Here is a 21,731-nt window from a genome sequence, read left to right on the forward strand (position 1 = left end):
TTCATGGTACTTTATGTAGTCTTTTAGGAAATTATCACCAAATACTTTTATAATTAGGATACAGTTTCCCAACCATAAGCATAAAGGAGGAATAGCTTTGATATTTGCCTCATGAATTGGATGAAATTAACCAGAGGGCCAGATGTTTTCCAGCAGTGTTTTAGGTTATGCTAAGCATAAAATATTAGGAAGGATCCATGACTTAACTTTATATTCAAAAATTAGGTGACATCTAGATTGGATTTGTTTTTAGGATTAAATAGGGTAAATGTGCCTGGACAGAATTTTTTAAAGTAATACTTCCATAATTTGTTAAGCTGCCTTTTGTCTGTTAGTTAATTTTATGAAGTTGAGATAAAGTTTATTTTTTAAATATTAGGTGACAGCTAGATATTGCCTTAGAATTTTAGCATATTTTAAATGTCATTATGTTGAATGTTTTAAAAAATAATTAGATGAAGTTTTACTGTAAAACAAACTTCCATTTTACAGTAGGCAGATAATCTTCATAATGCTAAAAGTTTTTGAAAGTGAAAACTGTAGGTTTTCCATGTGGTAGCAAACTACAAACTTGATTTATTTTCCATGAATTGTTTGAACTAGGTAGATGAGCAGAATATGTTAGTTAACATTGTTTGTTGTGTTGTTCAGGAACTACTGCAGTTCCCATTACATAAACTGAATTACGAATTCCGTGTCAAACACCCCATTGGGGATTGCGCTTCAGCATAATCACTAAAGATATGGAAGGAAAAGTGTATGAAGTCTAGGAAGGGAAGCCATCAAGGTTGTCAGTGTGAAAATATATACTCCATCAATCATCATGTGCAAATCTTAAATTGGTGATAAGAAGTTATAATAGTAAAACAACTGTGGAACTACCTAAAAAAAGTTATTATAGTCCATAGCTGTTTGATTACATCTTTGCTGGACAAATATCACTTAGCATTCATTATAATCTGGAACATTATGTAAGTTCTTTTATAATCTCCATAAATTAATTGGAAACATTGCTGCCCCTGGCAAAATACCAGATTCTTTAAAAACAATCAAGGGAAGAGCAGTTGACATGAACTTTATGCAAAAATGTGCTGTGACTGAACACCAGAGAAAAGATGACTTTAAATTACACATATGAATTACCACATAGTCAGGTCACTATCATAGTAGCCCACTAACATTAAGGAAACATGTCTTTCGGTGAATTAATCTAAACATCTATCTCATTGCCAACATACCTCTTTTAAACTAGATGGTTTAAAAATTTTTTTTCCCTACTTTAATCAAACATTGGCATGTATCTTCATTCTGAAACTGCCCTCATTCTCAAACTTTTTAAAAGTTCCCTTCAATAATGCAAAGCAGAAGAAAATGTTATTTAATAGAACATCAATATGACATGTTTTGAGTGACTCGGTTTGGGATGTTAGCAAACTATAATCATATTTGTTATAAAACAAAGTTTTAGGTTTCAATTAAATTCCACAACATAGACCATTTTCTAGGGAGAGCAACCAGACATTACTTAATGTGATGCGCTAATGAAATAAAAGTGGTTTGCAAATTTTAGAGGACTAAACAACTTACTAGTTGTTTTTGTGAATTTGAACTCATAGCTACCTTTATAGTCATATTCTGTGAATCTATTACAAAAGAACCAAAATAGAGGGAAAAAACTTAAGATGCTCCTTTAAACTGATTACTAAAAACCCCACAGTATTAGAATAGGAACATAGTGCAACTTTGAGTGAAAAACTGCCTTTTCTTAAATGTCAGTGCTTCTTAAATGTCAGTTGCAAGACTATCGTGAGGTGAATAACAGTATTGCATTCTCTTTAACATAATAACTTTCATTTCTAAAATTTACAAATTAGTGGTCTGCTAAGGATATATGTGCACAATCGTCCCTTGAGAAAAGCAGAAAACTAGAGTTCAGAAACACACAATTCCCAATTACCTGATTTGCTAATAACTCAATTTCTACATGTTTCTAAGTTCTTGGTCAAAATAGTTTATTTAACAATGGAGTGTTCAATTTAAAATAATCATACTTCACACTAAATTTAGAATTTTCTAAAATATGACACTACGTTATATTTGCATGCTACCAAAATAGTTGCTTAAAAAATGTAAAATGTCAGTAAGTCAAAGTCTTGAGGCAATCATCACATTTTCTTCAATTAGTTACTAAACTTAATTGAATTGTGTGCTGCAGTCTTTAAAGTACAGCCTTGTATAAAGCTGGTGCATTAAACTTGCCTTTTTGTTGTTGGCAAAACTCTAATAAAAATAGTTTACATTTAATAGCAATTTGTTTCTAAACTTTTAAGTTTTGAATTACATTAAGTTTTCTGCTACAATTAAGAGTGCTTAATTTATGCATTTATATAAGTCATTAATTCTTCATATTGCTGTATTTTAAAAATGTTAAAGTCCTAAGTGGCACTCTGGTTGCAGTTTTATGAAACACATAACAAATCCTGCAGCAGAGTTCAAAGTTAAACAGTTTGCAGATCTAATCCATTCCTGTACTATCAAATTTGTATTTTGAGTATTTACTAGCTTATTTTTTCATTATAAATATGAAATGCATTTTTTAATGTTTTTAATGTAACATTCCTTGTGATCTATTAACTTTAATTAAAAAAAAGAAAAAATATGAAATGCTTTCCTATATTTGGACAACAACAGCACATTTTCTGGCTTCCACTTAGCTAAAGGTATAAATATTGCTTTCTGAAGTAATTAAGTGGAATACAGATTTGCTGAGGTACAAGAACAGCCTTTTGGCTATACCAAGTTAGCCAATAGCCCATACTGTAAAAATTTGCAGGTTCTATTTAAATGAAAGCATTAGAAAGTTTTGTCATCAAGTGACTTTGGTTTTAAAAAACTTACATTATATTCTTAAACTAGTTAATCTATTTTTCCTCTTAACAATCACAAAGTTATAAGGAAACTAGCTATCTTCCATATCGTTTGTTTGGATACTACATGATCATAGCTGTCAATAATAGCTAGTAGACTTGTTTACCAGTTGCCGTTTTTCTTTTTCTACCACAGGCATTTTCTTTCACATGAAGAATCACTACATTTTCTGAGGTCAAAGCCCTTGGTCTTTTTACTCTATAACAAGATCTCTTTCCCCATCACCCGTCAAAATAAACTATTCTGCCTCAAATCTATCCCAGGGCATGGTTCAGATGTGAGATTCTGCAACTCTTCATGGTAATGATTCTCAAGAATTTTAATTTAGATTTACGTTGTACGTTTGATATGTATTAAGATAACATTCTAGCAACTTTTGTATTACTATTGCTTCCAAAACTACCATGCCCTTGCAAATTTAATTAATGTAAACTGTCCTTCCCAGGTCAAGAATCTTAAAGACTCATATTCTAGTTTGTCATTAAATCGTTCTAAAATCTCTAGTGAGAGTAACAAGTTGTGAGACATATTTCCACAAGGATCCTAATATCCATTTACTAACTTGCCCCAAATTACAGAGTAAGAATGCTGCTTCTTAAAAGTATAAAAGTAATTTTCAACTCAGTTATGTTGATGGTAGTGTTTTACTTAATACAGAAAATCTCAGGCAACCCTCATAGCTTATAAAAACTTACTGGTAAGTTTGAATTCAAACAAAAAGCAAGGTAACAGTTTGTAAACTGTGAAATCCTGTCAATTTCTACTACTATTAAATTCGGCTTTAATAGCTTGACTTATTGGCAAAATTTAAAACATTTTCTGTCCCATCTAATTCTAAATCAGAAAACTTAACCCTTTCTGGTTTAAAACTTAAGTATTAGAAAATATCAAGGAGTTGAGTAAGACATTTGGAAAGAAAACGCTTGTAAACTTCAAATTTTAGAGAAAGGCAAAAACCTATACTGTTGCCACACTGCCAAACTGTGAGTATTCCTGACTCCTCCCTGAGAAAACTTTCGTATATTTCAACGATGTTGAGGTACAAAATTGAACTGAACTTCCTGACCTAACCAGAAATGCCTAGGTGGCCACTATGAAACAAAACCTGTTAGATTCTTACAGCAACATGATGAGAAGAAAACGAGCAAGACAACGTTGTATCTCATGAGGAGACAAATTCAGGACTGACGCCTGGAAAGTTAATTTCTGGGTTTCTTCTCTCGCAAAGACCAACCAGCAAAAGCCTGTCCAGTTTCTCTGTGACTCCAAAATCTCACCTGAGAACAGATCTTTGTATCTCATCTCTCAAGACACCAGCAAAGCCGGCTACGGGGAGAAGGCGCAGCCCGCCTGTGACCAAACACAAAACGGAAAGGCACAGGGAATTTCGTCAGGTAAAAAGAATGCACGTTGTGTGCAGCAGGTATCAAACTTTTTCAGAGGAGCCCGACAGTCTCGGGGTGAGTCTCTTCTAAGGCCGCATGAGAAACTCCAGCTGTGATGGGAAAATCTCGCCCCAGCCTTTTTATCACAGAACTGACCTTGCCCTACTTCCTCCATCCACGCACCCTACACATTCGCCCACAACCCTCCAAATCAAAGAAGTCTCCGAGACAGGCAGCCTACAGGGACCATCAAATTCCCGGTGAAACCTGACCGCTTTGTAAAGCCTCCCGGAAGAAGGAAAGATCAAATGAGACCGGCTCAGCGGGGTCTTCCCGAGGGGACCCCACAGTTAAAAGTATTTATTTTCACGCTGCAACTGCTGATTGCTGTACAGAGACATCTCATGCTGGAGCTCTGCACGGAGCTGAAGTCAAAAGCAACATTTTCATTAATGTTATAATTACTATAATTATTCTTTAACAAAGCTATTAAATAACCTGTACAAAGCCGGGGCCGGTCCTAGCAAAACCCCGGGTACTATTTTAAATCTCCCAAGGTCCTTCCGCTTTATTTCAGGCGTGTTTCCCACATAGAAGGCCAGCCCGCGGTGGTCCCCAAGAACTGTCGGTCTCCCCGACAGTGGGAATGGTTCAAAGCTTGGAACCGCCCTGGGCTAACGCAGGGCCCCGGCCCTTACTTCTCTTGCTGCTCCGAGCACGGGGTCCCCTCCGCGTCCCAGGCTGGGAAAGGTGGGAGCCTGGCGCCCCTTTGGGGGAAAGGTAGTGGGAGGAGACAGGTTCTTCTGCTGAGTCTCCCCTCACAGATCCCGGGGATCCTCCCGTTTAACCCCGGCCTCGGCAACTTTGAGCTTCTTATTCTGGTGCGTCTTAACGTGCTTAGCAAGGTGGTCGCTGCGCATGAAGCGCTTGCCGCACTCGGGGCACGCGAAGCGCTTCTCGCCGGTGTGAGTCCGCAGGTGCCGCTGCAGCTCGTCTGAGCGCGTGAAGCTCTTGCCGCAGAAGAGCCAGTTGCACACGAAGGGCCGCTCGCCCGTGTGCCAGCGCAGGTGCGCCTTCAGGTGCGACGTCTTGCCGTACACCTTGCCGCAGCCCGGCACGTGGCACACGTGCTGCTTCTTCTTGCCCGGCTCCGCCTCGGGGGCGCCGCCAGCCGCCTGGCAGTTGGGACAGCGGCAGCGGTGGCACCTCCTGGCCGTGGCCGCCAGGGGGGCCTTGGTCTGCAGCAGCGCGGCGATCTGGCTCTGGTACTGTGCGAAGTCCGACGGGCCCAACACCAGGCCCCGCTGCAGGGCGGCCGCGGCTGCGGCTGCGGCGGCCGAAGAAGAGAAGCGGGGCGCGTGAGGGCCCCCAGCACAGGCTCCAGGGAGACCGCCCCCCGGAATCCCGGAGGCTCCCGGCCCGGCGCCCGCCTGCGGAATGCTCCACCACGGAAGGTCGTCGGGGGCCGGGTTAGGGGACAGCTGGCGGCAGGTGGGCGGCGGGGGTGGCGGCGGCGGGGGCAGCAGATTGGAGTAGCCGGGAGGTAGCGCGGCCTGGGCCGCGTAGGGCACGTAGGCGGGCGCGCAGCTGGCGGGCAGGGCCGCCATGCTGGAGGGCAGCATCTTCACCGGCGAGAATTCGTAGGGGTAGGAGGGGTCGGCCGGGGGTGTGAGCGGCAGCTCGTGCGCCGCGCCGAAGGATGGCTGCAGGTGCGTCTTCTGCGGCGTCAGCCCCAGGCTGGGGTGTGGGGGCGGCAGCGTGCCCGGCGAGTGCGCTGGCATGTCGGCTGTCCACGGGTGGAAGAGCCTGGAGGGCGAGCCCAGCCCGGGGTCGTAGGGCACCTGCAAGAAATCCGGGGGCGCCGCCGCGCCCGGCTGGCCGATCCGGCTACAGGTGGCGGCAAGAAGCGCCAGGGGAGAGTGCTTGCCCAGGTCTGGGGAGGCGCTAGGGGTGCGGTCCTGCATGGGCGGTGGCGGGGAAGGGAGAGGGGACAAAAGGTTAGCACTCCAAGAGCAGTATTCGGGCCGTGCGGTCCCGCCACCCTCACTATTATACGCCGCCCCTCCCCCGCCGTCCCTCCTTCTCCACGGCCCCACACGCACGCACCCATCGGTCCCAGGAAACTTTTAGTGACTGCGCTACCTGAACACGGGGCCTGTGAACTCTTCCTGCAATACCACTTGGTGCAAAGAGAGGCCATCTAGCCTTAGGGAGGCAAGCGCAACGTGGGAGGCGATTGGAAACCTCCACAGCCCCTCCCCACCTCCCTGCACTTCTGTTTTAAGCTGCCGGTTTCCACACTACCTCGGCGCTGCTCCCCGGCCCGCAGCAGGCTGAAATCAGCAGGAGGGCAGAGTACGGTGCGTTCCGGCCTTGGTTCTCCGGCAGTCGCGCCCCTCGAAAAAACCCTCCCCCAAAGGCCACACTCTTGCCAACAGGTTAGGTGTGAAGTTAGCGTGGGCAGCACTCTCCGAGCTTTCTGCCTAGGTCTAACTCCAGGGACAGCCACCGAGTGGGGTTCCCTTTGAGACTGAGGATGCTCGGAGCCCTCCCCCGAGCCCCCTTCCCCCGGCCTGGCCCTGACCTGGAGGAAGGCTTGCAGCGAGTCGTTCCGGAGAACTGCCACGGCGGCCATGGCTACAGCTGGCGGGCCGCTTGGTGCAGGGCTGGGCGCCACCGAGGCATGGAGACCCGAAGGCGAGGACGAGCGACGGCCCAGCGTCCCTCCCGGGCGCCCGCTCTGCGCGCCGGCGCCCTCCCCGCCTGCACCCCTTGCCGCGCCCCGCTCGCTCGCCCCGCGCGCGGTCTGAGCGCTCCAGGATCACCTCCAAGAATTTGATAAGGACTTTGCTGGGCCGCCAGCCAGTCAGAGGGAAGATTTATGGCTTTGAAGTTTGCCGCTACCCAATCATCAAAGAATAGCGGCTCTTTCAGAAGCGAAAGCAAATCCTTTGAATCCACAAAGCTCCTATGGTGTGTTTGTTGGTCTGGATAAAAGAACTGATTATTAGGGGGGATGGGAAGGGAGGAGATAAAGGCGGGACAATTAATGAAGTAATCACTATGTGGGAAATGTATATACACAAATAATTGGATTTTCCTGATCAAAGGGGGCCTTGCCGCCTGGAGACCCGCGCCTGGGCTGCTCGAGACACTAGATCCTCTTCCTCCCCCCTCCCACTTGCAATTAAAGATTTGCACCAAGGCAGCGCCCACAGTGACAAAGTGTCTTTGTTATCGCCAGAGAAATCTGCCATTTGTCTTCTCAGCGCAGGATTTTTTGCCTAGAAGAGGGTAACTTTCTCCGGTACGTTCAGCCTGCCCGCGCACAGCACCCGCACCCGCCCGTACACACTGCGCACGGCAGCGAGTTCCCGGGGCGGGGCAAGGACTGGCCGCGCTCCGCCGGCCGCGTGCACCCCGGCCCGCCGCGGGTGGAGCCGCGGGCAGGGCTGTGACCCCGGGCGGGGCCAGGCGGCCGCCCGGGGCCGCGGTGGGTGGCGCACACGCTCCCAAGCCTCCTGCCTGACGAGAGCCCGGCGCTCCTGGTGACGCTCTAGCTGGTGACCTAGAGATTTCCCTCAGGCTGTAACTTTTGCAAATAGTGAAACTGCGAAAAACACCTTCGCCGCGCTTTCCCCCAAAGCTGAGCTTGGCAGGACATCCACAGCAAACCCTAATACCCACCCGGGGGAAAAATTCAATCCAGCTCTGCCCATTGCTACTCTAGTCCGTTTCTCCCAGGCAGGCAAGCCTGGACGCCGTGGAGGTCTTTCTGGGCGGGCGGCAGACACAGGTAGGCCCCACCGAAAGTCCCCTGCGATGCCAGCAGTTTCCCCAACCCCCCCCCCCCCCCAGCCCCAAGTCCCGCCAAGCAAGTGCAGGTTACCAGGCCCGGCAGGCCTACCGGAAACTACTTGGGAAAAAAGGAGGTGGCCGAGGAAATGTTTTTGTTGTTTAACAAACTACAAGCCACACAAGGGAGGTCCCAAAGGGGAAAGAAAAGCCAGTATAAACTCTCGTTTCTGTCACCTTTGGAAAGAAAGGAAAGCTTCTCAACAGGCGAGGGGTGGGGGGAGCTGCCTCGCGGGGAGCACAGAAGCGCCCTTTAGGGTGGGTTGTCCCCAGACCCTCCGGGGCCGCACAGGCCGCCGGCGGAAAAGGGGCAGCCGGGTGCCTGCCTCGCTCCGGCTCCACTGCGCCTGGGCGAGCGCTTTCTGTGCGAGGAGCGCTTCCCGCCCGGGCGGTGCACTCTCTCGGATCGTCCCTCCCGGGAGCGCGCCCGGCGGGATTCACACTGCTCAGGGATTTGGGGTCGGATTCCACTGCAGAGGCTTCCCGCCGGCGGCCGCGGCTCACGTGACTGTGCGGCGGGGCGGACCGCCGGGGCTCACCCGCAGGGGCCCTTTTTCCGGCCTTCCTCAGGCCGCTGGCGGCGCTGGGAACCCCTAAACCAGCTCGCGCAGTTTGAAGCGATTAGCGGGAGCCGTCTCTCGCGAGCGGGCGTGGGGAGCGCAGCACCCGCCTCTCTGGGGTCCGCAGCCCAACACCTGACTTCCCTGAGCGTCGTCCTTCCCCGAATCCCACAGCGGCCGGCACTGAAGTGAGGGGACGGTCCAAGTGGACCCCCTCGCACTGCAGCAGCCAGCTGTTATCCCAGCTCCGAAGGGCTTCGAATTGGGAGTCAGGGCTGTATATTGGTGCCCACCTCCCTACCCCCCAACCCACAATCCCACCAGGGGTCGGAAGCTACGCCACTAGGCCCACAGTCCCCCCACGACCCGGAGCACGGCCGCGGGGGCGCGCTGGGCCTACCTTCGTTTGGAGAGTTGCGCGATGGAAACACTGCAGAAGACACGTGGGCCGCGCGCGGCCCAAACACGGTCGACCCCTCGCACCCTCGCACTCACATGTCCCTCTTTTCTTCAATCAGGGGTCACACCGGGAACGATGACACGGCCTTTCGCCTCCTAGAGATGGGGTCGGAGTGCTCTGGTGGGGGCGGGGGGGGGGGGGGTGCTTACTGGTTTTCTTCCAGGACCGGCAGACCTGCCCCTGCCTGGTCCAGAGGTTGTGTAGGAGTAAAACCTGGGAGGGAGCGGTCACACGTCAAGGAGCTCCACGACGCACACCCGCGCCGACATAGGTACGCACCCTCGAAGCCAGTGCCTTAAAGTTTCTGTTCACTCTAGGGGCCTTTTCCTAGTTCACCAAGACCCCTTACCCTGGGAAGCGGAACAGGCCCATCAAGCAGGCTCGAAATCATGAAAGCACCCTCATTTGCCAGCTCGGTCCTTCTTCCCTTCCCCTTCCGCTCCCCCCTCCTTCCCTCTCCTCCCTCCCTCCCTGTCCACACCTCTGAAGTTAGTTATAGAACTTTTTTTCGACAGCATAGGCGCCGTTAGTCAACTAAGCCACCATTGGCGGCCAGCAGGGTTTGTGGTTGAGCTCAGACTCTGAAGCCAGATTTTCCAGCCTTACCACTTTCTAGTTGGTGACCTTGGGCAAGTCGTGTAACCTCTATGTACTTAATTTCACCATTTGTAAACTATGTGTTTGTGTGTATATGACAACAGTGCTGACCTCGTAGCGTAGTTGAAGGCTTGAGTTAATATATTCAAAGTCCTTAGGACAGTACGGGCACACGGGCACACGTAGGCCTCTCTTGATCGCTCTGGCCCCACTCTCGGCCTCATCTGCATTTGTGAAAACCCGCTCCAGTTCCAACCCGATCGACCCCAGCTGAAGGTTGAAGATAGTTGTCGGTTGGTTGTTTTCTTTCCAAACTGCTCTAGAGCGGTTTTCCCTTCTTTCGCACTCGAGGGCTCCTGAACAGCTTACTCTTAATGAAGTAATGTTCGGAATGTCCCTTAAAATCACAATGCCGGAAGATCAAGATAGAATATTTATTTTAGAAATTTGTTTCAGTCACCAAGAGATACAGGTATCAAGGCCAAATGCCAGTTCCGTTACACAAAGCCCCAGGCCCGGGAAGAGCGAGTGGCCGCTCTGCGGTACAGTCAGGAGACATCAAAGGCCCACGGCGCGGCACAGGGGCGCAGCCGGCAAGGAGCGCGCGAGCCCGGGCCCCGGCGCGCCCCAGACGGCGCAGACTGCGCGGGGGCGACGAGGGCGACGAGGGCGACGAGGGCGGAGGTCAGTTCAAAGAGGCATCCGCTGCGGCGCGAGTCTCAGGAGGGAAGACTTAATGGGCTTTCTTTTGTTGGTAGGTGTGTTTGTGCACAGCGGGCCGGGAACTCATCTCTGATCCTCCAGCCCCGGAGGGGGGGGGCAGGGGGCGGGGGCGAGCCGCGAATTGGGAGCAAACTGTAACTGTGGCGGGGTGTGTGGGGCATGAAGGGGCGGGGAGGTTAAATTAACAGGCCCCCTGCCCGCGGCAGGCGCAGCGGAGTTCTCTTCAAGCCACGGCGTTCTGAGGTTGGGTAGATCGCACTCGAGTTTCTTCTAGGGCTGGTGGGCGCGACCGGGTGCAACCTGCAGGAAGAGGGTGGGTGAACCCACAGTGGCGCGGTGTGCAGACCAGCGCGGCGCTCCGGGATCAGCTCAAAACGACAGATAGATAGATAGATTAGATAGATAGATAGATAGATAGATAGATAGATAGATAGATAGATAGATAGATAGATAGATAGATAGATAGATAGATAGAAAGAAAGAAGAGTTTACTGGGATAGATAGATAGATAGATAGATAGATAGATAGATAGATAGATAGATAGATAGATAGATAGATAGATAGATAGATAGAAAGAAAGAAAGAAGAGTTTACTGGGAACTCTAACGTTGCTACCTCGAGCTGGAGCCTGGTACCTCACCTCGGGCATTTTCTTGTAGCAACCGGGACCCCTGCTTCCGCCATGAATCCAAGCAATTCACCAGTTGATTGGGGGGCGGGGGAGGGAATCTATAAATTATTTAGGGCACTGAAACAAATTCTTAATTCATTGGTCCTTTACAGCACGGTATTGATTAACGGGCCGAATCTCGCCCGCTCCCTCACTAAGGCCCAACCCTTCAACGGCCCGCCGCTATCTAATGCAATACTAGTTGTTGTTGCTTTACTGCAGCTGGGGGCGGTGGTGCAGATTTTCCACGTGCTAATGGGGCACCAAGTCGCAGAAGGACGCCTATGCATTTCTTCAGTCATCTACAACCAAGAATCCTTAGGCAGTCACTCGGCAGCCTTTTGAAGTTGTGCTAGAGCTGAAAGCTGCTATTGTTCTTGGCCCTTAACATGAAGGGATCAAACTTTGTCTCTCCAATTTGATTTTTTTAAAAAATATGATGGTGGAAGGTTGCAATCTGATACTCCCTAAATAAATTTCAAGAATTTGGAGCGGCCTGTCAGTTTAAACTGCAGACCAAATCTCAGATTCCCCAATGCCTGGGTCTGAAATAGGTGCTTTTGATCATTAATATGGCCAAATGTGTTTGGTCACAAGCTAATGTACTGCTGGGAACCTTTGGAAAACACTAGGCTGGTGACCAAATTTTTGCTTGCTATTTATAAAATGGGAAAGTTTCCTCAATTGAAAACCTTGAATTAGCTTTAAGCTTAACTTTCAAAACTGGATCCATTTATAACCAACGAAGGCATGGAAATGGAAAACTAGAAGGGATCATTTGTCTCATCGGATTCTATTTCCTCATTTGACTGCAAAAGGAAACAGTGTTTGCATAATGATATTCGTGTCTGCACAGTGCTGTGGAATTTAGTAGCTGTTCAATAAATGCTCATTGGTACTGGGTGGCAGAGTGGAACTGTACAAATGTCATCTGCCTAATGATTGATTGGTGCTGTGGAGCACACAAAAACAGTATGAACTCAGAGGAGAGGACTGCTGAGGGCTGAAGTGGTTAAGGGAGAATTGAGAACATACATCCATACAGAGATTTGTATACAAGTGTTCATAATAGCATTATTCGTAATAGCCCAAAACTGGAAACAACCCAAATGTTCATCAGCTAACCAACAAAATGTGGTGCATCCATACAATGGAATATTATTCAGCTATAGGAATGAAGTACTTGCTACAACATGGTGATCCTTGAGAACTTAAGACGTTTTCTTGCGTAAAAGAAGCCAATCACAAAAGATGTGAAATGTATGAAATAGGCAAATCCAGAGACAGAAGGTAGATTAGCAGTTGCCAGGGGGAGAAGAGTAGGGAATGAGAAATGTAGTGGGTTTAATCGTGCCCGCCTAAAGATAATGTTCACATCCTTACCTCCAGTATCTGTGAATGTAGCCTTGTAGGGTCTTTGAAGATGTAATCAAGTTAAGATGAGGTTACACTGGATTAGGGTGGGTCAAATCCAATGATGGGTGTCTGTAAGAAAAGGAGATTTGGACACAGACGTAAAGGAGGCACACAGGAAAGAAGGCCATGGGAAGACAGAGGCAGAAGTGGGAGTGAGGTGTCTACAAGCCAAGGAATGCCAAAGATTGCCGGCGACCACCAGAGCTAGGAAGAGGCAAGGAAGGATTCTTCCCTAGAGCCTTCAGAGGAGCACAGCCCCGAGACACCTTGATTTTGGACTTCTAGACTTCAGGACCGTGAGAGAATAAATTTCTGTTATTTAGACACCCAGTTTGTGACAATTTGTTACAACAGCCTTAGGATATTCATCAGGAAGTGACAGCTTAATGAATATGGGGGCTCTAAAATTGATTGGGGTGATGGCTGCACAACTCTGTGAGTATACTAAAAACCATTAATTTGTTCACCTTAACTGGATGAATTGTACGATACGTGACTTGTACCTCACTAAAGCTGATTAAACAAAATCAAAAGGAGCCCAGAGTTTTAGTCTGTGAGGCAGCAGAATGGTTCAGTTGTTGATAAAAGTGGGAGAGTAAAGAGGGGAGACGGTTTGGAGTTAAGTGGACGTACTGAATTCAGTTTGGGGCTGTTGAATCTGAGATTTTGGCTGGATGTTCATGTGGAAATTCCTGCAGAGACCTGGAAATGTAGGGAGGGGGCAGTGTGGGAGAGAAGGATTTGTGAGCTTTTTGTAACACTGAATAGGTGAGCTCATGGAGTGAGTGGAGATTAAGCAGGTAAAAAAAGCTACAGCAAAATTTGGAGGGAAACCACATTAGAAGATAAACAGATGGAGAAGAATTATCAAAGCAGCCGGAAGAAAAAGAGAAGCAAGAGGAAACAAAATTAAGTAGAGGTGGGAGAATGAGCAAAACCACTAGACATGTCCAAAGCCAGGGAGGTATGTGGAGGGGGAGAAGGGAGGGTAGTGAGAAGTAGGAGCAGTCCTCTTCTTTAAGGAGGAAGCTCTGAGGTTCCACCCTCAGAACTGAGGTGGGGACAGAAGCCAGCTGGAACAGATAGCAGGGTCAAGGAAAAAGTTTTGTTGGCTGTGTTTTAGGATGTGGTGAAAAGGAAATGTTAGAAAGAGGGAGGAAATTGTAGGTGGGAGGGCTCTGAAACTGGGAGTTGGCAGTGAGAGTGTGAGAGAGGAGCCTCCTCTTCTGAGGCTGGCAAGTAACAAATATAACTGTATGATACTGCTACTGACCTCGGGGTTGGGTGTGGGGTACCAAATGGAACTCAAGGGGTAAGCTTTTCATTTATTAGTAGCCTTTCTTTAAACCACAAGGTAAAGCCATTGATGAGTGTGAAAGGGGTGGACACACATTAAAAGTGCAAACACTGGTCAAGACCAGGCTGCTTCTACCTGCCAAGTGCCAGCCCTTGTGCTACATGTTTTAGTTGATTACACTTGAGTCTAACATGCTTAAGTCCTGCTGTGGACCCTGCTCCATCTGGACTTCCTCAGACAAGAAGGTGGGGAGAGGAGCAGCATTTATGTCCTCCTGTCCTGCTGAGATGAAGGGCAGGGAGAGAAGCCCTGGGGTACCACCTGCTGCCCATGGGTGGGAGGTCTCCAAATCAAACATGATTTTCTTATGCATGTAAAATTTCTTTTAACAACATTGGCATTGATATAGGTTATCTGTAGGGACATACAAGTCCCCTTTAGAAAAGATATAATTTCCAAAGTGCCACGCTTCTATATTAAGCCTTTATTTTATTCATTAATATTCACACTTCAAACCACCCTGTGGTTTGATTTTTAACAAGTACCACCTGATGTCAGAAGAAATAAAGGCACAGAGACATCCATAAACTGAAGCTCATGGGAGGGGCTTGCAGAAGCTGGAGGTGCCGTTTTGGGGCTTCATCTTCCATCTTCTTCCCAGGCACAATGGACGGAATCTTTGCTGAGTGCAGAGGCTTACAAAGTGAGCACAGTCAGTCCTTATGACGGGCTCAGGGCCAGGTGCCGGGGACCCCAGAGAAAAAGAAGACATACCCCTACCCTCAGAGAGTTTATGACCCAGGACTGAGGAAAAGTGAGGCCCAAGGGGAGCCCCAGGATCCCGAGAAGGGTGTTGAGGGCTTGAAGGGGCCATAGTGATAATCTTTTATTGAGGAACAACTGAGGCCCAAAAAAGTGAGGTGGCTTCCTGAGATGACACACGAAAGACAACCGAGTCCCACTTACATTATTTCTCTAATGCTGATAGAGGATTTGAGGATGAGTAGGAAGGTTTCTCCACACCCTCTTACCCATTCATGGTATCATTTATTCCTTTAAAATGATGAAAGTGATAAATTCTTCTTTTAAACTAAGTATTAATTTCACACGTATAAAATTCTGGACATCTGATAGGATAGAGCAATAAAATAAAACATGAATTAACCTATAGGAAAATTACTTTGGATGTAAGCCTAATAAAGATTTAATGAAAAACATTGTAGTGCATATCAAAAATACAAAGCCTGAGCCCTCCCTTTCCACCATCTAAGTCTAGAATGCCTTGAGGGAGGGGATGGAGTTGGCTAACTTAGGCTGGAGAAAGGCGAGGTCTCAGCTTCCTGGGTTGCTCCAGTTTGTTAGTATTATGTTTTTGAGCGGCCACAGCTTGTGCCCTGTCTGTGCACACGCAGACACTTCGTTATAGTGTGCTCATGTGGCAGTGGCTGGAGGACCATGAAGTTGCTGCCAACCACAACAATATGCGGTCTCACTGAATCCTCTGTCAAATCATTTCAAGACTTTAGAAAAGAGAGACTGTTTATTTACCAAAAGGAGACAATTTGCAAATTGGGGAATGTACTATTCTGAGACAAAAGTGTTCCATTTTTCCCTGAGAAAGAGGAAACTTATATAGTAAATACGGTGAGGTTACACGAAGAAAAATATGATTCGTTGAGCCTGAACAATAAGAAAAGCAAGCCGTTAAGGAGACTGAATGCTAACTAACAAAACTTGCTTATCCCTGATAATAGTCCTGGTTTTGGGGAAATCAAGACCCTGGTTCAAATAATGTTAGAACATCCTAGCAGTTGGGCAAGGTCAGAGAGTCTCAGAAAACTTTTCCCAAAAATAACTTGTTTTAGGCATTGTGGGTGACCTGAAGGTGTACAGACAAGGTAGCTTTAACCCTAGTCACATATAGATAAGTGGGCTATCGCTTTAGACAAGTATGGACAAGTTGCCTACAGTCTGTTGCCAATTGATTTAGCACCACGCACTCACCATATTTTATAAAAAGGGAAATTGTAGCCCAGAAGGGTTAAGTCATTTGCTCAAGACCACCACATATCCTGTTACTGGTAGAGCCAGGAATTGAATCCAGGTAATTTTATTGCAGAGTGCAACTTTTTAACCATCACAGTAGAGTAGTCCCCTGAGGAATTGCCAATCCCTTTCTATTATTGGAAAGACAACTCAATGTATATAAAGGTCTGCAGCAACATCATTAAATAAAAAGTCTGGGATAATTTAGTGGAATATTGCAGGCTGTTCTTTATTTGTCTCATGGTGAAAATGTCAGTCCCTTCTGATATGTTTACTATCGGTTTTACCCAAGCAGAAACATGGGTTTTGACCTCAAGGATCCATGACCTTTCCTTTCACTTCCAGAGTATTCTTTTCTCCCTCCTTCCCCAATCCCAACAACTAGGTGGTACGCAGAATCAGCTACTTACCTTGGGAAGTTATTAAATTAAATATTTGGAAGTTTTAAGGCACCGATTTTGAAGATACAGGTAAATACGAGTCCAGTCTCTTTAGAGGTTCAACTGTAGACAAACTAATACGACTATCAGACTGCTACATATCCCCAATTCCAATGGAAAAGGTCACTTTTCCCACCAGACCTTTTGATCTTGAGGAAGCAAAGTCCTTTCCAGGATCATGGTTTAGTTTCAAGTTGGAACTGTTCTATTTACCCTGGAGCTTCCCTGCAAACTCATTCAGATTTAGATCCACTCTTTTCAGGGTACCAACACTTCTCCCCCCTCCATTTTTCTCTTTATTATCAATTTTATTGAAATGTTTTCATCTAAAGTATACAATCAATGGCATATGGTATAATCACAGCCCCCTTCTCCCTTTGTCCTCTTTTCCCTGAAATCTTTTCTCATTTATTGTTTTTCTAAGGTTTTTCTAGTTGGCTGCTACAACTGGCACGAAGACCCACATCATGATCCCGCCCCACTTGTCTCTGACTATCCGTCAGGGTTCAGTTGCAGTGAACAGAATCCACTCTACCTAGTTTAAGCAGAAATGGATTTATTATTACAAGGTATTCCGAGTCTTACAGGATGACTGGAGAGCTTCAGAAATAGAGTCTAGGCTGAGCATCCGGGAATGACTTCAAAAAGCTACACCACAGTCCTAGGTTGACAAGGAAGCTGCTGCCTCTGCCAGGATCAGAAACTCTGGGATCAGAAAGCCACCTGCCCACTGGGAAGCCATTGTGACATCTGCCCGGTTTCAGAATCATGCTGCTTCTACCATGATCTGTACCTTGCCTCTTGACAACATAGATATAGGGCTGGGGCATTAGAGTCTCTGTTACAGCTGTCATAGAAAAAAATAAATGCCACCACAACCATATTAACTAGTAGGACCCCGAGAAGCACAGTTTCTGCCTCACAGTTATTTATTTCTGCCTTTAAAAATTTGGTGTAGTGCATCTGATTGGTACAATCTAAATCATATATCTGGAACCCTACCTGCAAGAGAGTCCGGGAAATTGAGTTTTTAGCTTTCTGATCTAGAAAGAGATTGGAATAACTACTGAATGAGCAATCCAAATATCCATTGTATTTGCTGATTATATAGTTGCTTCACTTTAATTCCTGGTCTCCATTCCTAGACTCTCACTTCTCCATAGGGAATTGTCCAAGGTCTGATATGCTCTTCTTCTCATAACAAGCACCAAGAATGAATGGTTCAGCCACTCTGGACCCAGTTATGTCTTTCAACCAACATTTATTGTGTTCCTGTCATGTTTACTCCTTAGACCATCTCCCTCTCTCATGATTTCAAAATCTGTTTCCAGCTTTAACATTGATTTTTCCCTTGAATCCAGCTTCAAATTGCTAACTGCCCATTTGACATCTTCTCAGGAATGTCTCACCAGATCTTCAAAGTCAATACATTCCAAGGAAACATAGCCTTTCTCTCTCTCTGTAAATCAACACGTCTTCCCAAGATCTTTCATGATTTTTAAATTGCGTTCGGTTGAAACTAATTTGTGTTTCCTCCCTCTTCGTACTCTAATTCCATCACTGCTTAAGTCCCTTGGTTATACTTCCATGCTGCTTTCTAATTTTTGCTTCTCCTTTCTTTTCTAACATTCACTTTCTTGGCTGAAACCTTCATTATCTTTCAATTTCCATTTCTTGACACTCATGGCAGATTGTATTTACCACAGATGATCATAACAGTATCTTCCATCCCACTATCTATGCTGGCCTCGGTGATCCGCTTATCACCAATGGAATGCATCAGAAGTGCTTTCCAAGGACAGGTTAGTAAAGGCCAAATGGCTTCCACCTGGTTCACTTGGAATACTCACTCCCCAAATGCTCCCCTTTGGAACACTCCCTCTTGGAACCCAGCTGTGGGAAGTCCAAACCACATGGAGAGACTGTGTGTAGATGCTCTGGTCAATTGTCCCAGCTGAGCCCAACTGTTATACCCTAGTCCAGGGCTAGACATGTTAAGTGAAGACTGCAAATGATTCCTGCCACCAGTTGTGTGAGTCACCCTAAATGAGACTCAAGACATCATGGAGCAGAGACAAAGAATCCTTGTTGTTCTGACCTAAATCTTAACCCACAAAACCAAAGAGCACCATGAAGTAGCTGTTGTTTTACTCCATTAGGTGTTGGATGGTTTGTTATAGCAATAGATATAAAGATAGCCCACAAATCCATATTGTACATTATCTGATGAAGACTGAGTAACTTATATTTTTACTTTGCTCAAAAATCTTAAATGGCTCCTGATTGAATATGGAATTGATTGTATATTCTTCAGCTTATCTGTAAGATGTTGCATAGTTTTGAATCTTCCCAACTTATCTGCCACCCTTACCCACTACCCACCTTTTATTCCAATCTCACCAGAAAGTAGATCTTTATTTGGTCATGTCTGAAGCTTTCATACCTTCGTAAGCTCTTGGAAGCCTTTGTTTAGAATGTTCATTTTCTATGTCTAGCAAATTCCTATCATTCCTTGAAACCCAGCTCAGATCTCACATCCTCTTATAACTGTACTGTCCAACATAGTAGCTGGTAGCCACATGTGACTGATTGAAAGTTCAGTTCCTCGGTCTCACTAATCACATTTCAAATGTGTGCAGCCACATTCTCCTGAACAGGGCTGCTCTCGGAACTCTTTTAGATTTTCCCTTTTCCAATTAATCTCTCTTCCTTCAGAACCTTATAACTGCCATTTTAACATTTTTATCTGAAAGACATTTTGAAAGTCAGGCAATACCACACCATGAAATAACAGATGCATCTTTGTTTTCCACCATTCAAGTGTATTGCTCTAGATGTAGTAGGTAACTCAATAAACATTTATTAAATTGCAAGGAGGCAAGGACAGGTCAGTACTAAGGAGTTTCAGTTAGATGACCTCTCAAAACATTTTCCAGTAAAATATGCAATTAACGCAAATCAGTTGTCTTCAAAAATATACAGTTGCTCAGGAGAGTATTGCTCAAATCACACATGATTTGGGGGGAGGGTCTCTTGGAGGGGCATCCATGTAGCCTTTTTTCTATTTCTCTAGCAGTTAACTCCTCTAGGGATTTAACCATTTTGGAGTGTTTGTGTGTTTTGTCTCAAAGTATGTCAGTTTTTGTCAGTCCTTATGACATCTTAATCTGCCTGCCAACTCTAAATGCCATTGAGCCAAGGAGAAATGCCCCTTCTCATTGTCCCTCCTCTGACCAAGGAAGGCATGAGAAGAGCCAATTACCAGACTGATAAAATTCCATGCAGTTTCAGAAAAGGTTATTACCAGTCCCCCAAATTTTAAGTTCATATAAATAAAGCACATAAAACTAAACTCTAAAATCATGTACTATAGGATAAACACTAATTTCATTCTATATATTTATGCATGTGTATATATGTATCTATGAGTTTTTTAAGAAAAACTTTAAAGTTAACCATCTACATTTTCATCTGTGTAATAAAACATGGTTATCAGGCATGTGATAGATGCAGTGTTCATGAACACAGCCTTTTACAAGCCCCATAAAAGAGAGAACCTTTGACAATGTTTGTATATCACATCACGTGTTCATGTTAACATGTTTATCCTTATCATTTCCCTTCGCTCATAACTATAGAGTGAAACTTCTATTAAACCTGGAACCCTTTTGAGTTGAATATTTACTTAATCTAAACATTCTATTTTAAATAAAAAACAAACCCTGGACTTTGTACCAGAGCACTTTTTCAGTTACTCAATAACTTTTATCTGACAGTAATAGATGGGAATTTATTTACCTGTTTCTGGAATAGGTGCTGAAAATTAGGGCATTACAGCTTGCTTTTGGATTCAGTGACTTTCCAGTGCCTTTGGGCCACTCTAAAAACTTGGCTGTCCTTTTAGAATAATTATTATTTCAAACATAATGGCAACATCTTGTGCTTGATTTAGTTAGGATGGGTTTTTAAGGTGCAGAAAGCATTACGTTTTCTTGGTATTCTTGAAAAGGTGCCCTCAGGTGTCAGCACTGTTACGAGACACTTTGGGTAAATGCCTTTTGCCCAGGGCTAAAGCAAAAACCCAGCCTGGGTTATGTACCCTTGGCCAAGGAGGCAGGTTCTGCCCGCCTCCTCTACGGCCACACACACGTGGCTGCGGAGGGTGAGTGTATCGTCTTTCTTTACCAGGGAGTCTGCCAAATGGGTGGTGTCGGTACTCCCATCCCAGTGCCAGAAGAGGGTTTTAATAACTTCCCATGTCATTTGCCTTTAGGATGACATCACTTCAGACCTAGACAATTTAGGAATATGAAGGTTTAAATTTAAATCTAAAAGGAACAAGTGCATAAAATACCCGGGCATTTTCTTCTCCACTAGTCTAATTAATAATTGATGATAATATATATTGGTCTGCTCTCTTGGCATAACATGAAGAGTTAACACCCTTTTCTTCTGAAAACGGTACAGAGAAGCGTGGAGTCTTTTCATATTTTGTCTACAGAAGTGTAGGCTGTCTGGTCTGTACATGCCCCCATCGTGGGAGCCTGATACGTGCCTCATTTTCTTCACCTGTGAGACAGGGCTCCTTTTCTTCTTTTCTTTCTTTGGACTCAACAACACAAGAGTGACACTTAAAAAACAAACAAACTGAAACAAAAAACCCTTGTTCCTGAAGGTAGATAGGATAACACTTTAAAAGGGGACAGGCCTTGAAATGCAACCTATTATTTCATAGAAGTTAAGTGACTCACTCAAGGTCACCCAGCCAAGTAGTGTGGGAGTCTGGACCAGATTCCCAAGCTCTTTGGACTGTCAGTACAAGTATTCTTTCCACCACCAGGAGATGTGGGGCTGCATTGCAGAGCATTCTAAAAGAAGGGTTATGGGGTTTAAAATAGCATTAGGTAGAAGAGAAAATAGCATCGGTTGTGCTGGAAAAACAAAATGGGCATTCAGTGTAGTACTAAACCCAGTATAGCTTAAATATTGAGTAACTGTACTGAACCTCTGAATTATGTAGAATTATATAGATGCCTTTATATTATTAAAAAACAGCAAAAGGTTAATATCTGAAAATTGCTGAAACTGGTTGGATTTAGCTTAGATCTGCTATTAGGATGGTCAGCCCAAACAGGTCTCATCCCTGTTAGTGGTTATGCAAGACTTAGCCTCTCCCTCTGCTATAACCACTCCACCCTCCTCCACCCTCCTGTTTGATATCCATATGGAACACCGTGTGACTGACCTCTACTGCCTACTTCCCTATCCCAGAACCTTGATGTCTGGTAATCATTGTAACCTTGTAACTCACCCTGGTTTGGTGTCCAACCCCTGCCATGTTCAACATCTTAATG

General features: G+C 45.7%; 1 protein-coding gene and 1 long non-coding RNA gene across 2 annotated transcripts in view; one reads left to right on the forward strand and one right to left on the reverse strand.

Annotated features, from left to right (window-relative positions):
• Positions 1–4,508: 4,508 nt before the first annotated feature.
• SP5 (Sp5 transcription factor) lies at positions 4,509–7,421 on the reverse strand. Its single transcript, XM_058300662.2, has 2 exons — positions 6,898–7,421; positions 4,509–6,271 (listed from the first exon to the last, which is right to left on the reverse strand). Exons 1-2 carry the CDS (start codon positions 6,946–6,948, stop codon positions 5,132–5,134), a joined length of 1,191 nt encoding a protein of 396 aa, XP_058156645.1. The 5' UTR covers positions 6,949–7,421; the 3' UTR covers positions 4,509–5,131.
• Positions 7,422–7,979: 558 nt separating this feature from the next.
• Positions 7,980–21,731, forward strand: part of LOC101420513 (uncharacterized) — a 73,630-nt gene continuing 59,878 nt past the window's right edge. Inside the window, exons 1-2 of the long non-coding RNA XR_009186566.2 lie at positions 7,980–8,109; positions 18,084–18,179. This is a non-coding gene — a long non-coding RNA (uncharacterized lncRNA). The remainder of the gene's footprint in view (positions 8,110–18,083; positions 18,180–21,731) is intronic.

This window comes from Dasypus novemcinctus, chromosome 7 (assembly GCF_030445035.2).
Source record: "Dasypus novemcinctus isolate mDasNov1 chromosome 7, mDasNov1.1.hap2, whole genome shotgun sequence".
Lineage (NCBI taxonomy): Eukaryota > Metazoa > Chordata > Mammalia > Cingulata > Dasypodidae > Dasypus > Dasypus novemcinctus.

Excerpts from the sequence above, each read along its gene's own strand:
- SP5 (XM_058300662.2), bottom strand. The coding sequence starts at position 6,948 with ATGGCCGCCGTGGCAGTTCTCCGGAACGACTCGCTGCAAGCCTTCCTC. Across the intron at positions 6,272-6,897 it reads CGCTGCAAGCCTTCCTCCAG|GACCGCACCCCTAGCGCCTC; the intron begins GTCAGGGCCAGG and ends CCGCCCATGCAG.